We start from the raw sequence: 21,128 nt of genomic DNA, 5'->3' as shown, positions 1-21,128 counted from the left end.
CTCCTTCAAGTCTTCCCTATGCCCCCTCCCCACGGACACCTTCCCTAACCCCCTTCCCTTTCTGATTTGTCCTTCTCCATAAGCTCCTACTGCCTTCTCATACATTGCACAATGTATATATTTTATTTATAGTGACTCCAGCTAGCCTGGGGACTCCAGGGGGGCTGGCATTCTTTGTCTTCTCTGCCACATCCCCAGTGCCTAGAACATAGAAGCTCAAGAAATATTTGGGGCAGCCCCGGTGGCTCAGCGGTTTAGCGCCGCCTGCAGCCTGGGGGGTGATCCTGGAGACCCGGGATCGAGTCCCATATCGGGCTCCAGGCATGGAGCCTGCTTCTCCCTCTGCCTGTGTCTTTGCCTCTCTCTGTGTGTGTCTCTTACGAATAAATAAATAAATATTTGGGCAAATAAATGAACCTGAACCTCCTGGCACCTACCTTGCCTAGGCTGCACTCACACACAGCCCCAGCATGGAGGGAAAGTGCTGAGCTGGGTGGGGGGGGGGGGGCAGTTGAGCACCTCTGCCAGAGCCCCACTGTGTGGTCTCCACCTAGCCTGCTCTCCTTTCTGAGCTTCAGCCTCCTCCATTATACAATGAAGAGGCTGGATTGGAACTTCTCTCCCTTTCTCTGTGTTGGAACTCAGAGCTGGCTTTGCATCCCCCCAGGGGGATATATAGACAGGGAGTCCACAAAGGTAGGAGAGCGTGCCTGGTGGTCCCTGCCCAGAAGAAATCTCCAAGACTTAAGACCCTTACCCTGGAATGGCAGTGAGTTGAGGGGAACAGGACAGGGATAGTCATGGAAACTAAAAATAGACCTGAGAAAGTTTTCTCCAAAAATATATCCATTTAATCATCATCAAAATCCAAGGTAGGAAGCCTGAGGAATGGAGGCCCCAGGCTTCTACAGGCTGAGAGCAGAGGTCAAGTGTCCAGAAGGGAGCTATCATTGGAGGAAGCCAGCCATCAGGCAGGTGAGCATGGGGACCAGCAGGGTGGGCAAAGGCAAGGGCAGCAGCTGTCCTGGGGCCTGAGACTTGAACACGACGCGCTGGCCCTGGCGCTGCAAAGGCCTGATGTTATCTGTCATGCTCAGTTTCTGATCCACATCATAGTACAGCTTCTTGGAGAATGCGAGGATCTGTGGGAGGGAAGGGGCTCAGCAGGAAGCGGGGGGGGCGGGGGGGGCGGCAAGCAGAGCTGTGCTTCCTGCTATGTGACCCTAGACCAGTCCCCTTGCCTCTCTGAGCCCTCATTAGTAAAAGGGTTCAGAATCCCTAGCTCTCAGGTTTTTGTACAGATGAAAAGAATAAAGGATGTAGAGTGCTGGTGCTGGTGGGGGTTTAGTTCCCCCTAGCTTCCCTTAGCCAGGTGGACACACAGCTCTACAGTTTTGAGGGCCCATAATCTGATAACTGGTCACTGTTTATTATTGCTTTTACTACAGAACAGAGGTTCTCAGACTTGAGTGTAATAGCGTCATGGCTGGGGTGGGGAGGCTTGTTGGACCCACATTGCCAGGCCCCACCCCCGGAGTTTCTGATTCAGTAGGACTGGGGTGAGGTCTGAGAATTCAAATGTCTAGCAAGTTCCCAGATGATGTTGATGCCATTGGTCCAGGGACCACTCTTTGAGAGCCACTGGTCTGCAATGAAAGTATCACCAGAGCAGGGATCCGGGCCCTTGGGTTCACAGCTATATCCCTGGAGCCGCGTACTTATAAGGACTTGAGTACCACTGTTGGGTGAATGCACTGCTTTCCTATTGTGGCTACACTGACCCTCTCTGAGCTGCTCTCGGCCAGCCCCAGATCCTACCCCTTGTCAACCCCTCCCTCCCAGGACACCAACTCCCTGCCCTCAGCTGGACAACTCCCGCCTACTTGCAGGGGGCGGCATGGAAGCCTTTTCTGACTGCTCCTGCCACAGCCTCCCTTTCTACTCTCAAACCAGAGATGGGCTAGGCAAGGCCTTCCTTGTTTGTCTGCTTCAGGGGGTGTCTATGGATTCAACCAACAGGATCTCAGCTCCCTGGGGTGCCCCATCACCACCCCAGCCCAGGGGGCCTCTGTGAGGATCCAGAGGGATGGTTTCTGGGAAACCAGGCATTGGGAGGCTGCATCCCTGGCTGGGCCATATGTACCTGATCCCTGTGGAGCTTAATGCGCTCCTGGAACACGGTCCAGACAACCTTCTCCTGGCAGCCTGGAGTAGTAAGTGAGCCCAGGTAGCGGTAGTAATGCCTCAATTTCTCCTTCTTGGGGAGGAGGTCAAACAGGCTGATGCTCTCTTTCATTGTGGTGTTCATCTCTGCAGCAGGGATAGGTACAGAGAATACCCTCAATTGGTGGGGGAAGCGGGGGATCCCGAGAGCCCAGGCCACCACATCACCCCACCCCGGCCCTTCTTCAATAGGAAGAAGTCTCCTCCCCTCCCCACCCCTCCAGCCACTCACTGGGTCTGGGGACAGAAGACAGTGTGTCCACCAGAGGCTGGAAGCCATCATTTTCGGATCCAGCCTGGAAGAGAAGGGAAGAAGGCCTTGAGAGGGACTTGTGGAGAGCCAGTGGTGACCACCGGTCCATTCTTCTGGTCTGGGGTGGGGAGGGCAGGCAGCTTCTAGGACTAAGGCCCTGAGAGGCTCTGGGCTCCCCACCTAGGTGGATACAAGTCGCTGAGAAACAGGGGAAGTCGGGGTCCCCCAGCCCCCTCCTGCCTTGCCGGAATCCCAGATCTCTGGATCCTAAGAAGCAGCCTCTCAGACCCCGGGGAATGGGGGTCGCACCTCCACCAGGAAGGCCAGCACTGCAATCTCATCTTTGGAATCCTGGGCCTCCTTCTCATTCTCCAATGGCCGCTTCTCTTTCTCGTGTACTATGTGCATCTAGTGGGGGTGAGAGCAATGGAGAGAGGACCCATGAGTGGGCTGGAGCACCCTTCTTGCCCAGGGCAGGTCCACCCAGAGCCCAGGCATGCACGGACTCGGAAAAGGGCCCTTACCTCCATGGCAAAGCGATTCCCATTGATGGTGTGCTCGGAGCCCCCGTCCATCTCCTCCGACCAGTGCAGATGCAGCTGCAAGGCCCGGTACTGGGTACTCAGTCCCCCTCCAGCGATGGAGGCCTCTTGATCCAGCAACACCATTACTGGAGGGCACATGCGGGGTCAGAGTCCTCGCGCCTGCCTCCCCTAGCCTCGCCCAGCACCCCCCTCCCAGTCCCACCCACGGAGAACCTTCCATCCTGCCTCCTACCCCTCACAGGCTACAGTCTTGGGCCTGCAGGGACAGGATGGGATTGGACAGGTGGTACAGCCCAGACCTGTCGCTGACCCTGCAAAGATACCCCCCACTGCCTGCCTCTCTCTCTCTCTCTCTCTCTCTCTCTCTCTGCACACCCCCTACTGTGCTTAACACGCCACTCAGCCCGGTCCCTCCCCTGCTCCAAGCCCCCTCCCTGATGCCCCGGCCTTCTCAAGGGAATGTCCAAACTCCTTGGTCCTGGGTCACCTGCTCCTGGGCTGACTGGCCCCTCCTGGTTCCACTCTCTGCCTGCCATGCACACGGTGCCACACACAATTTTCTGAGCACCCTGAGCTTCATGCCTCTGTGCCTTGGCCCTGCTGTTCCCTCTTCGTGGAATGCTGCCCCTCCTGGTCTGATGGAAGTACTGAAAATACTGTGACGTGTTCCCCAGGCCTGTCCTGCTTCCCCCTACTCTCCCACCACTGGGCTGTGCGGCCCCTCCTCAGCAAAGATGCTCCCTGGAGGAGCCCACACATCTTAGTCCTCCAGAACTCAGGGGTCCCAGGACCCCCATCCTACCTGCCCGAGACCCACCTGAATGCCCATTGTTTTGGACTCTCCACTGTTGCTTCTTGTCATAGCCAGAGAAGGAGAAGGGTCCCAGGTTTGAGTCTACCTGTGCCTCTGTAGTGTCAATGTTGATGGGGGACTGGCGGCTCTTCTGGCAGTCTTCACCCCACTGGCTGGGCCCTGAGCGGGGAGGAAGGGTCCACTGAGAGTCAGGCCAGAGGGCACCTCCTCAAGTTGGAGGAGGGGGAATGGAAGAGCGCTTGGAAGCTGTGGAGTGGAGACCCAGGAAGGGGGCCTCAGGAAAGTCACGCTGACTAACAGGAAGCGTTATCTGAGAGCCGGAGGCCAGGAAGTAGCCTCTGGAGAAGAACACAGTCTGTCGGGACTTGGGAATGGGGCAGCACTGTGTAGTCACTGAAACACAGCAGAGGCAGGAGGACAGCAGACAGTAGGGAAACTGATCCAAGTTTGAAAACAAAATGCAAAGAACCACTTCCCAGGTCCACCCGAAAGAAGAGGTATCACTGGAAGAGGACTAAGGCTCCATTTTGTTACAGAAGCAAAATGTGGGGTGCCTGGCTGGCTCAATTGGTGGAGCATGTGACTCTTGATCTCAAGGTCATGAGTTCAAGCCCCATGCTGGGCAGGAAGCCTACTTAAAAAAAAAAAAGAATACAATGTGTCTCTGTATCTGATGCTATTGCTGATTTGTTTGATAGAAGACTTCTCCTCTTAGTGACAATGACAGGAGATGCCAGGGAAGACTTGGGTCACTGTACCTTCCCTGTCCCCTGAGCCCCAGGACTCTGGACTCTGTGTGTGTGTGTGTGTGTGTGTGTGTGTGTGTGTGTGTTTGAAGGACTGATATCTGTCAGGTGGAGAGGCATCATTACCCTCATCCTTCCCACCTTCCCCGGGCTTTCATTTTGACCGGGGCAGTCTCCACCAGGCAGAAAAGCCTGTCCCCAAGACTTGCTGTACTTACCTGAGCAAGCATAGTTGGAGGCCTTGGCTTGAATCTCATAGCACCAGTGTGACTCTGGAAGAGAGAGAAGGATAGGAGGCCTGCATCAGTGTATTTCTGCACACATGTCTCTAGGAATCGACTTGAGCTGTGTGCACATAAGCAACACTCTGCACACAGTGGGTCAGAGGCTAAGAATATCCTCGGAAGCCAGAGATCTCCTTGGGTTGGGATGGAACATTCCTGGAGTCTAGGAAGGAACGCCCAAAGGAAGGAGACTTAAGAAAATACAGGGATGGGGGCAGAGTGGTAGAAGCCAGGCCCCAGGTGTCCTGACCCATTGCTAACCAACTGATCATCGTGCCCAGGACACTGTTCCTCAGGCAAAACAGCCACTCTTGAAGGGTCTTGGGAGGCCATCTGAGGCCTCAGCTCTACCCCAGGAGTTGGCCTTGATATTCTCCTCCAGCTGCTCTCAGCCTCCTCCTCCTCCCTTGTATCTCCCACCCCAAACCTGGAAGGGAGGTTCTGGCAAGAGGACAGGATGAGGATTAGGCCCAGTCTCTCCTCCTGGGACAACAGAGCCAAGTTCAGCCTGGCTGCCTTCCCAGAGTTGATCCGGGATGACGGAGGAGATTAGACTAGCCCCTCCCTGGAACACACGCTCTGGTGTGATTAAGACCCATTCTGGGCTAGGCTCTCACAGCCCACCAGGGAAGGCAGTCAGGACCTTTTCCCGGCCCGGTCCCAACACCCCACAATCCTGGTAGGTGGCCAGATTCGGGTTCTAATCTCAGCTCTGGTTCACCTCAGTAGAACCACAGTAGAAGGAGGAAGCTCCCCACACCCAGATCTGGGCTCCAAGCTCCAGGTCTAACCAGGCGTGCAGTACTAGACCTGATAACCATCACCAATCACCCGGCCACTGTCCCCCACTCTCGACCTGCGTACCACCCGTCCCCTTTCTTTAGAGGTGATTGAAGAAGTTCTCTCTGATGGACCTTGCTCACTCTACCCTCTCACTCTCTGGAGAAAGAGGAATCCTGGAAACCAGCTCAGCAAAACCCAAGTATGTCCTAGCAAAGTCTCAGTAACTCCTGGCTAGGGTTCTGGAGCCCTGAAGCCTATGATCCTCTCCCCTCCTTCTCAGTAGAACCAGCATCTTTGAAAAGAGACTGCACTGCAAACATATTACACTAAGTGCAAGATGTTACTAACAGGGGAAACTGCCAGGGCAGGGGGCCTTGGAAGCTTTCTGCTCAGTTTTTCTGTAAACCTAAAACTGCTCTATAATTATAGTCTATTGGTTAAAAAAAAAAAAAAAAAAGCATGCAGCAGTAGGGTGGACAAACAAGTCACCTAAGCTCTCTGAGCCTCAGTTTTCTCATCTGTCAAATGGAGCTAACAGCATCTACCTCTCTGGGCTGTGGGAGAATTAAATGACAGACTACAGAGTATTCCAGGGAGCCTAGAGCTTAGTAAAGTCCCTAATGAGTACTTCCTTTCCCTGGCCTCCTTCCCTCTGGCCTCAGATAAGTGCACAGATGGCCAAGGCTCAGGCTGGGCAGACAGAAGAGAAATGAAGTGAGCTGGAAAGAACTCAGGGATGATAAAATTCCTAAGAAAAGCATAGCTTCCCACTCAGCCTGAGCTGAGGCCTATGAGCACATCCACCCCCTTCTTGCAGGGCTGGCTCCATCCACCCCACATCCTTTGGGGTCTCTGGTATGAGGCCTGGGTGGAGAGGGAGCCAGGAAGAGGTGGGGTTCTCAGTAGGGGAGGGAAGCAGGGGTTCCAGGCCAGGAGAGTGAGCATCTATAGAAAATGGGCACCGTCTGGCTCCAGGCCCCTCGGAGCCAGCCAGGGCTGTGAGTCTCCCAGCTCTGGGTCAGAGCCTTCCCCATGGACCCCATGACAGTCCATCCCCTGCCCTGGACAGGGCTGAATGTGGGGAACTGCTGAATCTAGGGAACACCCATGTAGGTCAAACTCAGCAAGGGGCCGTGGCCACTTCCCACCCAGGCCCTTCTCTGCAGGTGGTCCTGGCTCTCAAGTTGGAGCCTGTTCACCTGACTCAGTCCTGGCTCTGGCTTAATCTGTACAGCAGAGTTCATTAACTTTCCCGAGCCCTCCATTCTACCTCAGGCAGAATGAACCGCCACCAACCTGGGACTTTGGTCAGTGTCCGAAGAGCCAATGGATGGATGGAGGTCATTTTGCAATGTGCAAAATGCAAAAGGCTCCTCGTTATAATTCACCTGTGTCTTCCCCTCTCATCAGTCCTGAAGGCAGGAGGGGCCTCTGAGGTTGACTGGATGCCCAAAAGGAAGCTATTCCCCGGGAGCATTGTCTGAGCCAGAGACCTGAAGGACATAGCCTCCTCTCAGCCTCCCCCAGGGCCCATCTGGTTTAGGCTGAGCCATCCTTAGGAATGTGCTCTTCCCTGACTCTGGGTACAGCTCCTGGTTTTGTAATGGTGACCTCTGATCCACTGTCTTAATCATGGAGACTTTTGACCTGTGCGGCTGAATGCTCTTGTAACTACCCTCTTCTGGAGCCAAGAACCAGGAAAACACAATGTTGATGAGGCCAAGGGTCAGGTCTATGTCCACAGGCCGAGGTTAGAGACCTCAATCCATCTCAAGGGCGCCTGGGAAGAAGGAAGCTCCCCACACCCAGATCTGGGCTCCAAGCTCCAGGTCTAACCAGGCGTGCAGTACTAGACCTGATAACCATCACCAATCACCCGGCCACTGTCCCCCACTCTCGACCTGTGTACCACCCGTCCCCTTTCTTTAGAGGTGATTGAAGAAGTTCTCTCTGATGGACCTTGCTCACTCTACCCTCTCACTCTCTGGAGAAGGAGGAATCCTGGAAACCAGCTCAGCAAAACCCAAGCATGTCCTGGCAAAGTCTCAGTAACTCCTGGCTAGGGTTCTGGAGCCCTGAAGAAGCCTATGATCCTCTCCCCTCCTTCTTCATCTACGGCGGCAGATGCTCTCGGTTGTTTGATGTGTATCCTGGTCACTCTCAAGTGTCCCAGGGGATGAAATGGGTGGAAGACGGGTCCCAAGATCCCAAGACAGTTTCCAGTCCAAAAGCCCCAGCACTTAAGGAGAGCACAGCTTGTATGAGGGGGCAGCTGAGATTGATCCCTGGCTGCCTGGCCCCAGGCCAGTGGTAGAGCCATGACAACCTTCATGTATGGGGCGTCTGCCATGTGCCACACAGGTATCGCACTAAGCACTTACACCCACTATCTTATTCTTATCTGAATCCTTGAAACACGTGAAGTCAGAATTACTATCTATCGTGAGAAAACTGAAGTTAAGCGACTTACCCAGGGCCACACAGCTACAAAGCAACTGAATTAATTGCAAAGTGTTTCTCTTTTCTCTTTCTACCAAACCCAGCTGCTTAAGTAGGTTTCAAACTCAAACTTTACATACAAAATTTATCACATCCTATCTGTCCTCTTCCCTCCTCTCCTAGGAAGAAGCCAGTAGTTTCTGCAAGATTCCCCTCATCCCTCTAACACACACACACACACACACACACACTGCCCCCCAGCTGAATCTTCCCTGCAAAGTGCACACTCTCTCCTTCTCTGCTGCTAAGGGCACCCTCACTCCTCACCCCTCACCCCACGACTCCAAGAGAGAAGCATCTAGCATCGGGAGAGGAAGTTTGGCTAGGTGGACCCCAAAGGGGACCATCGGAGGGGTAGCTGAGCTGAGGGACTGGCAGATGGGGGCTTCCTGCAAAGGAGCTGGTCCCCCGCGGGGTCACAAAGAAGATGCCTCCCGGATCCCTGTGCCCAGCCGTGGGGTTGGAGGTGCTTTCAGCTCCTTATCAAATATTAACGCACAACTCCTGCCACCTCCCACCCAGGCGAATAATTAAGAGCTCGAGCACATCATTAATCTTTAAACGAAAATCACCCTGGCCGGAAAGACCGGCTCGGCCGGGGCGTCGGGTGTCCTAGGGTCCCCAGCCCGCGGGCTCCCCGGACAGTGCTGGGGGGCTGGGGAGCGGCAGGGGGCGGCAGCCTCGGGAGACAAGGGACCCAGGGCGAGAAGCGGGAACGCCAGGGCCCCTCGGCACCCAGGCTGTTGCGCGGGCTCTGGGCGGGGGGGCAGCCAGTGGGCGCTGAGCCCGCGCAGGGCGGACAGCGACCCCGGGCCAGGCCGAGGACCAAGGGCGCGTGCAACGCCAGGAGCCAGGAGGGCGAGCAGAGCGGCGGGCGTCGAGGCGGCCGGGGGAGCGACGGCCCGCGCCCCCCGCGAGTGCACCCCGCGCCCCCCGCGAGTGCACCCCGCGCCCCGCCGCCGCACGTGGCCGCTGTCCGCGCCCGCCGCGTCCGCCGAGGCCCCGCAGCCCTGGGGCGGGGGCGGGGGCGGGGGCGGGGGCGCCGGCCGGGGGCCCCCGCGTTCACCTGCGCAGGCGGAGGGCCGGGCGGCGGCGAGGGCCAGGAGCGCGGGCAGCAGCCGCATCCCGCGCAGGAGCAGAGGCGCCGCGGAGCCGGGGGTCGCGCGCCGAGGCGGCCTTCGGGGGTGCCGCGGTCATGCCGGCCCCGGGTTTTATAGCGGAGCTGCGACGACGGGAGGGAGCCCCGACAGCGGGGCGCGGGGAGCGGCTCCTCCCCCTGGCGGAACCTCCCCTCCCGGCGCGTCCTGTCCCTGCGCTGAAATCCTCCGCTCCCCTCCTGGCGCACCCCCCCGCCCCCGCGGGCCACCTCGTGCCTCGTGCCCCCCCCGCGGCCAGCTCCGCTCCGCTCGGCTCAGAGGCAGCGCCCTCCCTCCGGTCGCCGCCCGCCCCATCTCACACCTGGTGTCTGGTTTGGGAACGAGGTGCCGACCTTGCGAGCTATCCGATCAACACAGGAGGGGGTGCCCGGATTCCTGCCTTTGATCATTTCGGCCCGGACCCCTGCGCAGGCCTCTGGCCGGGGAGCGGTCCGCGGGGCCTGGGAATGGCCTTGGTTGGGGGGCGCGGGGGACGCAGCCTCCCGAGGATGGTGCAGCGGAGGCGGCTGCGCTGGGGTTGGTGGCATCGGGTGTCCCGGGGAAGAGGGCTTGCTTTTCTTGCTGAGGCAGTGGCCGCTGATTCTCCGGGTCGCCTCTCTTTTCTGTGTCCTCCCGGGCCGCTCCAGACCTAATTTCTAAGCAGACCAAAGACCCTTCTTCCAACACAGAGTGAAGGCGCCTCTGAATTGCTGCGTGAGCATTTAGGCGATGGCCAGAGCAGGGAGGGGGCCGGTGAGGGGAGAATCGAGAAACAGATTCCAGTGAGAGAGAAGCTTAGGGGGTCAGAGGGAAGGGGCTGTTTCCTGCCGAGGCTCCCAGACCCCTGAGATGAGATGGGAAGAGAAGAGACAGGGGACTGGGGCACCTGGGTGGCTCAGTCGGTTAAGCGGTTAAGCGTAATCTGCATTCCGCTCAGGCCGTGATCCCAAGACCCTGGGATGGAGTCTCTCATGGGGCTGATGGCTCGGTGGGGAGTCTGCTTCTCTCTCTCCCTCTACTCCTTCCCCTACTCATGCTCTCTCTCGCCTGCTCTCTCTCAAATAAGTAAATAAAATCTTTAAAAAAGAGAGAGACAGGGGTCTGAATGGACTCCTAGTTCTCTCATCTGCCAGGATCTTCAGAGGGGTCCAGGGAAAAGGAAAGTTTCCTTGAAAGAAGCCTTAGCATTTGGGTAAATGAGGCTGAGGGCTGCTCTAGAGGGGAAGATGCCTCTTGTCTCAGGAGGAGTACTCTTGTCTCCTGGGTCTGGCCCCCCTGCTGCAGTGCCTGTTGACTCTTTTATGGGTCTAGGTACTGTGTGTCCCACAACGGGTAGGGGCTTCCGTGGGGGTTTGGAAAGCTCAGACTTGGGTAGGGAAGAGGGAGAGGGAACCAGGCAGTGGGCCTGGGCCCCCTTCATCAACAGGAAGCCCCTGTTTTCTGGTCTTGTCGCTTCCCCATCCGCTGCCAACCCCTCTGCTCCCACCGGCCTTTGAACCTAGGCTAGGGACCTCTGAAGAGGGATTGCCTCCCCTAGAACTCTCCAGGCAAAGGGGCTTCCTCCTTGGTTAGAGTCCTGATTCTAACTGCCACCACTCCCCACTCCACGTCCTGGCCCAGGATCACAGCCTCAAGGAGCAGCTTTGATCCTACAGAGAGGGGAGGGGGCGTCCACATTGGGCTTAGGACTCTATTGTCTACGCTGCTTTTGAATTTAATCAGCAGCCAAGACTATGGCAGTCAGGGGAGGGATTCCACACCCTAGGGCCTTTTCTGGGGAGTGGATTTATATCCATAGGGCTATAAAAATCTATGTTTCAGGACTGAGGAATGGAGTGGGGAGGAATCCTATTCCTGGGAATGAAGTCTACTTCAGGGGATCCATGTGACCCTAGGCCAGCCCCCTGACTGGTAGGAGAGATTGAAAAACTTTGGTGGGGTTAAGGGGCCACCCATCAAAGTCCATCCCCTTGGGGCCTCCTAGAGGGAGAAGAATGTGGGAGAGGGAGCTGCCCCTTAGGTAATCCTGCTCCACACCTGTGGGTATGCCCCCCTGGTATGCTGGGGCCAGCAAGATGGGGGAAAGCCAAGCCCTGGTGTGGTGTCTTCTCTGAGGCATGGGGTGTGCATGGGAGGAGCTTAAGGTTGGGCACATCCTCATGAATGTGCCTTAATCAGGGGCACCACGGGGGGGGGGGGGGGGTGTATGTTGGCAATGGGGAGTGGTCAGGGTGTGGCCACTGCTCTGCATGTCATCTCTCCAAGGCTACACAGCAGGGCAGGAGGCTCCCCACTTCTAATGTTAACATTCCCAGCTTTATCTCCCAGTCTAGACCCCTGTCCTAGTCTGCCATAAACTAGTCACCTGTCACCTACTAGGCCCATGGCCCTGCTCCCCTGGAGGAGACAAAGCCTTCATTCAAGCAGGGATTGTTAGAGCAGGGATGGGCCCTGACACATCTCAGTGACTTACAGGCCCATAAAGCTGCCAGCCCGGGCCCACCGGCCCCAGCCTGGTGCAGGCTCCTTCCTCTTATTCTGCCCAGGCTTCCCAAGTGTCCTGCATTCAAGTCCCTGCTCTTCCCCAGACTCAGGGATGGCCTTGGGCAACTTTCCTACACCTCTCTGATTGCAACTTCCTCATCTATAAAGTGGGGATGGTCATCCCTACCCTACTGACCTCTGCCAATAAACAGTTTAGGAATCAGCAGTGAGACAGGGTCAGCCCAACCCAGACTTTCACAACATGCCTGTCGGTTCCTGGGTGCAGCCACTGGCCCATGGCCGCAGAAATGAATCACGATTCTCGTCCTCTGGGGGTGTCCACTTGCATGGCCCCATCTGCAGCCAGATGGAGGCAGCGGGAAAGCTTTGGAGCTTTGAGGACAGATGACCCTGGGATCACTTCTGGCTCCAGCCACGTGCTCTGTGAGGTCAGCTGAGCCTGGTTTCCCACCATCTATAAAGTGAAAATCATACCGCTCTCTTCCTCCAAGATTTTTGTGACAATTCTGTGAGCCATGCCTGAGGTAGGCTGGCCCAGGCTGGCACATTAGCACATGTCCCCATGACCTCCAAATGGAGGTCCCTTTACCTGGATTAAACCTGACCCAGGGCAGGTGTGGATGTGGCCTCAGGTGGGAGGGGATACTGGGCTAGGCCCTGAAAGGGCTATTCTGGACTCCCAAGACCTTCTAAGGAGGGGTGAAGAAGGCTGAGGAGCAAGGCAAGGGGCGCCCCCAACTGCATGGACACAAGAAGGTGAGATTGTGAGATTCGGTCGGATTCAGCCCTTGCTGGGACTCTGACCTGCACGAGGTAGGAGCACAGGGAGCAAGATCCTGCATTCCTGGTATTCACAGGTCAGAGGAAGGCTAAGCACATGTCCCTAAGCAGAGAACCACCACGCCTACATTCAGGGAGCAAGTTGGGCAGACAGAGTATAAGGCCGAAGCTCAGAACCAGCCTTGGAGCAACACTGCTCTGGTTTCACATCCCAAACCTACCATTCACCCTTTACCTCCCTCAGGCTCAACATCCTGATCAGGAAAATGGGGATAAAGACAGCACCTCCCTCACGTGGTATGGTTAGCATCCAACTATGCAGTGCTGGGTAAATGGCCTGGTAGAGGTCTAGGCATTTGCCGAGTGCTCAATAAACCTCAGCTGTGGTTACTAGCCATTAAAGACAAAAATGGCTTACACCCTTGATATTATAGGAGCCCTGAGGAGTGGTAGGCACCACCCCAGCCAGTGGTGTGGGCGGGGTGGGGGGCATTGGAGAAGGCTTGTCGGAGGAGATTAGATCCAAGCTGAGTACTGGAAGACAAGTAGACGTTACCTGAAAAGGGAAGGGAAATCCAGCCAGAGGGAACAGAATGAGAAGAGGCCTAGAATGGGGTGAATAATCTCCAAGTGAGAGGTGAGAGTGTTGAGAGATGGGGTTGGAGAGGTATTTGGCCTCAAATGGATAGGACTTGTTTATTGAGGTTAGAACTTTGGACTGATTATTTCCCTTTAATAAGAGGGTAGATAGCAAGAGCCTGAGTTTCTTTTCCTTTTTTTTTTTTTTTAAGATTCTATTTATTTATTCACAAGAGACAGAGAGAGAGGCAGAGACATAGGCAGAGGGAGAAGAAGACTCTCCACAGGGAGCTCGATGTGGGACTCTATCCAGGGATTCCAGGATCTTACCCTCAGCTGAAGGCAGATGCTCAACCGCTGAGCCACCCAGGTGTCCCAAGAGCCTAATTTTCTAGGCCAGGAAACATCCTCAGAAAGGGTTGCTTGGCCCTAGAAAGGGACAGGGATCCTTACTTTTTTGAGTTACAAAAGAGGAAGCTGAGGCTCAGAGAGGGCAGTGCATCACCCAAGTTGCCCAGCAAAGAGAGAGCAGAGCTGAGATTTTAACCATGATCTCCCACTCCCCTCCCCATATGCTTTCCCTACCATCTCATCCCCTCTACGCCAAACACACACCTCCCTCTCATTGGGACCCCCAACCTCCAGCTCCCATTGTTTTCTCACCCTCAGGGCGCCCTCGGATTAGTAATCATTCAAGGAAATGTTCGCAGAGACCCAAGGTTTGTGTCCCTGGACTAACCTTAAGATGAAACCCACAGGGAGAAGGTTTAATCAATATTCCCCTCTTGAGCACTCCCCAGCCTGGATCTCTGCCATATTCCAGCAGAGACAAGAAAGCTCCTGTGCCAGCATCTGTGAAAGCTGCAGTTCCTCTTCCCTTGTCTTCACGCCTACCCTATTTCTCTGGTCTATAGGGAGGTTCCTGGGGAAAAGGGGAGGAAGCAGAAAGAGTTGGAGGCTCTCGTGGGGGCAGGATGGGGGCCTCCTCAGTGGAGGGGTTGTTGGAAACTTCTGCCCCTGAACATTTTGAAATAGTAACAGCAGTAAGAAGTATGGAATGATCCAGCAATGGAGATGACATATGTTCTGTTCCTGCCCTGCAGAGAATTCAGAAAAACTCTTCCGTGGCTGTCCCCTCTCCTGTCAGTGTCTCAGCCACAGGCATCCAGGCTCACAGCAGCAGGAGGCTGGGGTCAGAGCTGCTTTGGATTTTCCAAGCGCATTCATTTACATTCTGGTTTTGTGGCAGAAGAACCTCTGAAGAGGATGATGGGGGTGGAACCAGGTGGGGAGAAGGCAGCCTTGGGGGAGAGAGGAACATTTCCTCCTCAGTTCATGCTGCAGCAACGTGAAGAGAACAGGTTCTTTCAGGGGCACATGTGCACTAGTGTGTGTGTGTGTGTGTGTGTGTGTGTGTGTGAACTTCTTTTTCTCTGATTATCTAGATAATACTTACTCAATGTAGAATATTTGGAAAGAAGCAGTGGGGAAAAAAAAAATCCCCAAAAACCTTAGCTCCCAAAGCAATTAGTTTACGATTTGACAGATTTTTAAGAAACTTTAAACACAATGATCACCCCCCAACCTTAGTCTGTTTAATTTTTCTATCTTCTCTTACAGCCTTTATATGTAGAACAGTATTGACACAGTGAACGGCTTAGTGGCCTGCTTTTTAACCTTCACATTTCAGCATAAACATGAGTCCACCTCACCTCATTGCCTTTGCAACTGTCATTTTGTGGTTCCACAGTGTACCCAGGCTGTGTCCTCTGCTGACTTCTCATTGTAAATAACACTGCTGGGAACATCTTCCCCCTGGAGCGGCAAAGCCATAGGCTTGGGAAGGAAACCAGGCATCAGTGAGGGCAAGTTCCTTCTTGTAGCTCCCCACTGAGCAGAAGTACCATCTGTTCAGGAGAACAACTTGGAGGTGGAATAAGGGATAAGGCAAGATTTGCGAGGGACCATCTAAGGGACCCTCAGAGGCCAGCTGGAGAATCTGAGCCTGGAGTTCTAACTCTTTGACCTCTGGTGTGTCAGTCAGATAGGGAACATGTGGGAAGGTGGTGGGGAGGGTGGGGTGCTCTGTGTAGATCTGCAGGGTGGAGAGGAGTGTGAGAAGTGTGCCTGTGGGTGCCTCTTCCCGGCTGTGTGTTTGCACAGCAATGGCGCCCTCTGCTGTCCAGGTGCTTCCAACCCATCAGTGCCTTTTACAGTTTGAAGTTCTTCCCACTAACAAGATCAATCTGTCCTGCGGTAGCGTTTCTTTTTCAGTTGTGGAGTTGGGGAGGCATCATTTAATGACAGTGAATAGCATTCAGAGAGTTGGAAAACAACTCTTTAGGTCCACCCCGTACCTGATTCCCAGAACTTTTGCCTCCTTTAAGAGACTTCACACCAAAAGAGAGAGAGAGAGAGACTTCACACCACTACCACCAGGTGCAGCTTCATTTAACATCTGAACTACCCTCGGACATCAGAAGGGAAACTGAGACAAGTAATTGAGAATGTGTCAGCAAGTATCCTACCCTAGCTAATTTCTTTAGGTGTGGCCCTGGCTCCCTCATACCCCAGGGAGATGATGAAGGTGTCAGAATGGCCAGCAGATAGAAACTGAAGTTTAGCAGGCCTGCAGAGATAGCTCACCTCCTGCCTCTGGCAAGAGCTACATGTGGGTACTTGTGGGATGGTTAGGTTAATCTACTGTACCTCCTCCCTTATTTTGGCAACCAAGGAAGGTGGGGGGCAAGTGGCTTCCATAGTGAGTAATGTCAAAGTTAACTCTGAAATATAGTTAAAGTCTAATGAGACCTATGTCGGGTAGGAATGGGCAGGGTGGGCTTCATGAGTATGGGACTTGTGTAGTCACAGAGGAACCACACTTGTTTGAATATTCCGCTGTCACTCTCTTGAATTTTTTTAAAGATTTTATTTATTTATTCATGAGAGACACATGGAGAGAGGCAGAGATATGGGCAGAGGAAGAAGCAGGCTCCCCACAAGGAGCCCAATGTGGGACTCGATCCTGGGACTGCAGGATCATGCCCTGAGCCAAAGGCAGACACTCAACCACTGAGCCACCCAAGCATCCATCTCTTGACATTCTTGACAATTTTTGAATGAGGTGCTCTGCATTTTTCATTTTGTAGGATTTTTCATTACTGGAAAGTGTAACAGAGACCTTCTGGGATACGGGGTTGGGGGAGAGTGTGTGTAGTCTTCTGCCTGGATTTCCACCCTACTAGGGCCAGAAAGCAGGCAACAGTGCCTCAGAGAACCGGTGGACCAGCAGCCACTTTTGGGGCCCTCAGCTGGGTCACATTCTGCTTTCTCGAAGTTCGGACTCTGCGTGCTTCAAATCAAACCAGTGATGGTTTGAACTATTGAAGCAGAGGACAATCCATGCAGGTTATTGGTCATTGTGAACACATCCTAGAGTTTGGGTCGGATTCTGAGTGCAGGTCACAGTGAGGAATGTGGCTCCCAAGAAGGGTGGAGGTAATCAGGAGCTTCAGCACCGTGAGATGGACAGCACCCTGGAGGCGCCCCTCTGAAGCTCTATAGGGTCAGTGACAGCCCCGCTCCCCACTGTGCATTTTACCCTGTGAAGCAAGGTAGAAGGGTGGGCCCGGTAGGGCCAAGCTCCTGGGCCGGATCACAAGCCCCAGAGGCTGGATGGGGCTCTGAGCCTGTGCTCAGGGGATCAGCCAGAGCTTGAGGTCAGGGATGGGGGGAAGGAGGGAGAGAGGGAGCTTGAACTGAGCTAGCCTGGGGAGGCTGGTGTTCCAGGACCATGGAGGCAGGAGTTGAAGGCAGAGACCTGGTCACACCCCTGGAGCCTCTTCCCTGTGTGCTTGGAATTCCAGTAGAAACTCTGGCTCCAGTTCATGTCATGACAAACCTTCCTGCACACACAGACCCAGGTGTACAGCCTTCACCTCCCACCCCAAGTTAAAAGGAAAGATAAAGGCACCTCTGAGGAGAAATGGAGGTATAGCAGGGCTGGTTCAGGAGAGGGAAGTGGAGAGGTCCAGCTGCGCCTACTCTGACAGGGAGGAATGTTATGAACTAGGAAACATGCAAGTGAGCCTCTGTAGGGTTCAGATTACATGTCTCATGGGAAGGGAGCAGAACAGCATCCCAGCCAGGGCCTCCCAGTAGCCACACTATCCCCAGAGCCTCCATAATGGGTGATGGGGCACCCGTGTCAGAGTGCAACAGGAGGGGGGACCTGAGTGGGCAAAGGCAGAGGGGAGACACCTGAGGGCAGTGGTTTATGGTCATGGGAGCACAGTTGGTGTGCCCTGGATGAGGCCCAGGGCTTCCATTAAACATGATTCTAGCTATACTATACACAAGGCCTCACATCCTGAGCTCACATGCACCCGAGCTGTCCTGGTCATCTCCACCTGTGGCTACTCCCCAGCACTGGCCCGAGGGAACCACCTCTTAGCTGTTTCAGTCTCCTGGAATTTCTGATTCCATCTATGCACAACAACCTTCTCAATCAAACATGTACATACCCTCAAGCCTGAACTGTACCACATTTCCAGTTGGGTGGTGGTGTCTCCCTAGCTTGGAGCCCTTGGCCCGGGCTCCCTACCCTTGTGGCAGATGTCACCAGGTGTGGTCTTCTTATCTCTTCCCTGATCAGTCTCTCCTAACTCTGAGGCCCTGAGCTCAGTCAGATCAGGAACCTGGTTGGCTTTTTCCATGGCAGTGCTACACAGTAGTAGCTCCACAAATACTTTGTCAGTGAATCAGCCTTGTCTTGCTTTACTCACTGTGGGTGGTCTGATTGAAGAAAAGTGGGTCCCTATAGGCCAGTGGCTCAGGATCACCCCAGGAGCATCTCTGAAATGACCCAGCTGCTGGTACCAATCCAGACTTAGCCAGTTGCAGGGTGTATTGGCAATGTTATGAAAATAACATGGTGGATCTTGGGGCATTCTGAATTTGTTTTACAGATAGGGCTGCAGGCCCAGAGATGGGGCTGTAATTTGTCCCAAATCTCACAGCAAGGTAGATAAACCCAAGCAATCAGAGGGTTGCTCCTCATCTTCCCTGCCCTTGGAATATGCATTCAAGCTGCTTGCCTTTTCCACACTAAAGCTGCCCAATGACACAGCCTTGAGAGAGTAGAGTGTTGTTGAGACCATCTTGATTATATATGTGACTGAACCCAGTTAAGGCCTTTATATAAACTCTTAAGGTTCTGTCAGTGAGTACAGAGATATATTCACCTTGCAGCCGGCCCAGGCAAGCCTCATATGTACGTTCCCTTGTTTATCAAACCTGCCACTGACCCATGGAATGGTTTGCCTCTTTCTTCCTCTCTTCCTGCCCTCTGAGTATGGGGCTGATTTCAGATTATACCAAGGAAGCTCTTGAAGTTTCAAATTAGCAATATCAGAGTTTTCCTTTCCTTTTCTTTTCTTCGGTCCTTCCTTTTTTTTTTAAACAATGTCAGAGTTTTTCAAAGACATCAATGCATTGCGGAAAATCACCTTCCTCCCCCAGAAAACTTGATCTTTTAGCAACCCAGGAGATAGCCAGAAAACACAGTTCCCAAACTCAGCTCTAGTCTCTTGGTCCTGTTGTTAATCAAGTGCAACAATTCTCTACTTCCAAGGACTTGATGAACAGCAGGGTTGCTCTATTGGTTATGGAGGCCACGGGATGGTGGGGATGTTACTGAGTGCAGACTGGTTCCATGCCCCACCCCATGTGTAAAAGGCTTTACATCAGCAGAAAGGGCACTGGAGAGGACCAGGCATGAATGGCACACCACCAGCATGATCTGTGGGGAAGCACACATACTGTTGGAAGCCCATTAAAAGATAAATCATGGAGTTACCATATGATCCAGCAATTTCACTCCTAAGTATTTACCCAAGAGAAGTAAAAACATATTCAGGTGAAAACTTGTACATGACTGTTCATAACAGAATTATTCATAATAATTCAGAATTATTCATAATTCCACAAGGTGGAAACAATCCAATGTCCATCTACTGATGAATGAATCAGTAAAATGTGGTATGTCCATTTAATGAAATATTATTCAGTCATAAAAAGATAATTTTAATATAAGCTACAACACGGATAAACTTGAAAAGGGTTAGCTAAAGAGGGATCACAAAAAAACACAAATTGCTTGATCCCTTTGTAGGAAATGTCTAGAATTTGCAGACATTTAGAGACAGAAATTGAATTAGTGACTGCTTACAGCTGGCAGTACTCAGGGGAAATGGAAGTGACTGCTCATGGGTATGGGGGGGTGGTTGGTATGGTCTATGTAGGAGGGCCCATCCACCCCAGGGAGACACAGGGCCTGTGAATGGCTAAAAGAGAGGGCCTTTCTATTACTCGGAAAAGGTGGCTCTTTCTGGGGGAGATTGGGTTGAAGCCCATGTTGCTTTATTAGCTAAGCCCTTGTGCGGTGCAGAGACTGCACCACACACCTGGCATCCCTCCCAGAACAGGTGAGAATAGCCCTCCAGAGTGTCAGCCCTGACAGAGTATGTACAGAGAGGAGCTTGAGAGCCCACCTCTGGTCAGAGCTGGTAGTCCTGCTCCTTATCAGCCCAGGGCCACGGCCAGGCTAGTCTCTGTGCAGAGGCCCGGTCCTACTTTAATTACCTCTTCCTGGTGTACGGTTTGTGCCCATTCTGGCTGTTGAGCTTGATGCAGAGGATGTGAGGGAGTGAGGTGTTGTGCAGGACCTGCAGGACATGGTCCACGGAGGCCTTCAGAGGGTAGAGAAAGCAGCCCAGGAGGGGATGAGGACAAACCAGGGGCTTGGTGACTATATCGGACACCTACAGGGACCCTCCCAGCCCTGAGATTGGGATCCCCAGACTAGGATCCTCATGTGTCCTGAGAAGTCCTATGCACATTCCTCTCTCAACCTCCCAGCACACCCCAGCTGCTCATCCACTTGGTCCCCTTGACCTGTACTCCTTCCATCTGACTTATCCCTCTGTCTCTGGTCTTGGGTTCTTCCCCATTCCCCGTCCTCAACAGAGCAATCTTTCCAGGAGAGAACAGTGTCAAGATGCCCTTCTCATTCCTTCAGGTACCAGCAATTATTACTAAACCCCTCCTGTGTGTCAGCAGCTGTGTTGGGGCCACACCAGGAGCCATCTCTGCTCCTGAGTCTACGGTCATGCTGGGCATGCCTGGGACTAATGTCAGAGCGTGCACAGAGAGCCCTAACCAAACCCAGGTGTTTGAGAGGTACTTTCTGCAGCAGCTGATGCTAAAGCTGAGGTTACAAGGAGAATGAATAAACTGAGAAAGGGATGTGGAGGCTGGGACTGAGGCTAGAGTTGAGGGGGCAGTGGTTGAAAAACACTAAAAAAAAAAAGAAAGAAATCATTCCAGAAGGTGAACAGCATGTGCGTAGAAAAGCTCAGGGAAAAGGAGAGTGTGGGATTTTGGAAGAAGCCACAAACCAGTTCTGGCTCTAAGTAGAGTTCGGGCAGGTACCTGAGAGGTAGAACAGGCCAGATCACAGGGATTCTTGTATTTAGTACATCCCAAAGAGCACGCCACCGGCAGGAGTGAGGGGTCACCAGCAGCTCCTGAGATCAGATACACTAATGATCTGTTTGGATGTTTCATGTGTCTGTCTCTGGAAGTGCGCTCGTGCCCTGGGCTGCCCCTACCCCCCATTGGGCCTTTTTGCCTGCTCTGGGCTCACAGAGGGTGCAGAGGAGCGCATGGTACCACCTTGGGTGTATGTACAGAGAGGAGCTTATTGCAGCTTATTGCTCTGTACACCGCCCAGCATCATGTTCCCCAACCTTGTCCCCAGGTGCCCCAGTTGTGGGGTTTTTTTGCTTTATGATGGTCATATGTAGATGCTCAGGCTACCAACTGTTCAGTTTGGCAGGAGAGCTCCTACCTTGGCCAACCCTCTCCTGAGTGCCCCTCGGTTTCTCTCAACCCTGCCAGGCCTATTGGAGGTGTCTGGATT

At 53.8% G+C, this 21,128-nt stretch overlaps 1 protein-coding gene and 1 non-coding gene across 4 annotated transcripts; one reads left to right on the top strand and one right to left on the bottom strand.

Annotated features, from left to right (window-relative positions):
* Nucleotides 1-828: 828 nt before the first annotated feature.
* Nucleotides 829-9,846, bottom strand: CA4 (carbonic anhydrase 4). 3 transcript variants are annotated; one of them, XM_077852320.1, is made up of 8 exons: nt 9,214-9,364; nt 4,800-4,853; nt 3,839-3,994; nt 3,001-3,146; nt 2,786-2,884; nt 2,456-2,519; nt 2,144-2,310; nt 829-1,142 (listed from the first exon to the last, which is right to left on the bottom strand). In XM_077852320.1, the coding sequence occupies exons 1-8, from the start codon at nt 9,269-9,271 to the stop codon at nt 948-950; spliced, it is 939 nt and encodes a 312-aa protein (XP_077708446.1). In that variant the 5' UTR covers nt 9,272-9,364; the 3' UTR covers nt 829-947. The 3 variants fall into 3 exon arrangements, with proteins under 3 accessions (XP_077708446.1, XP_077708447.1, XP_077708445.1); XM_077852321.1 differs by lacking the exon at nt 9,214-9,364 and adding an exon at nt 6,945-7,177; XM_077852319.1 differs by lacking the exons at nt 829-1,142; nt 9,214-9,364 and adding exons at nt 1,409-1,646; nt 9,606-9,846.
* On the top strand, nt 4,388-4,460 carry TRNAK-CUU (transfer RNA lysine (anticodon CUU)). Its single transcript has one exon. It is a non-coding gene; the product is annotated as a tRNA-Lys (tRNA).
* Nucleotides 9,847-21,128: the final 11,282 nt, after the last annotated feature.

The sequence above is a fragment of the Canis aureus genome, chromosome 16, assembly GCF_053574225.1.
Source record: "Canis aureus isolate CA01 chromosome 16, VMU_Caureus_v.1.0, whole genome shotgun sequence".
NCBI lineage: Eukaryota > Metazoa > Chordata > Mammalia > Carnivora > Canidae > Canis > Canis aureus.
This window is presented reverse-complemented; position numbering and strand designations above follow the sequence as displayed.

Bases quoted from the DNA above. Each gene is read 5' to 3' on its own strand.
- CA4 (XM_077852319.1), bottom strand. From the start codon at position 9,831: ATGCCACCAACCCCAGCGCAGCCGCCTCCGCTGCACCATCCTCGGGAG. The intron at 3,147-3,838 runs GTGGGTCTCGGG...TGTGCCCTCCAG, and splicing joins CCAAAACAATGGGCATTCAG to TAATGGTGTTGCTGGATCAA. The intron at 2,520-2,785 runs GTGCGACCCCCA...CTTCTCTTCCAG, and splicing joins TGCTGGCCTTCCTGGTGGAG to GCTGGATCCGAAAATGATGG.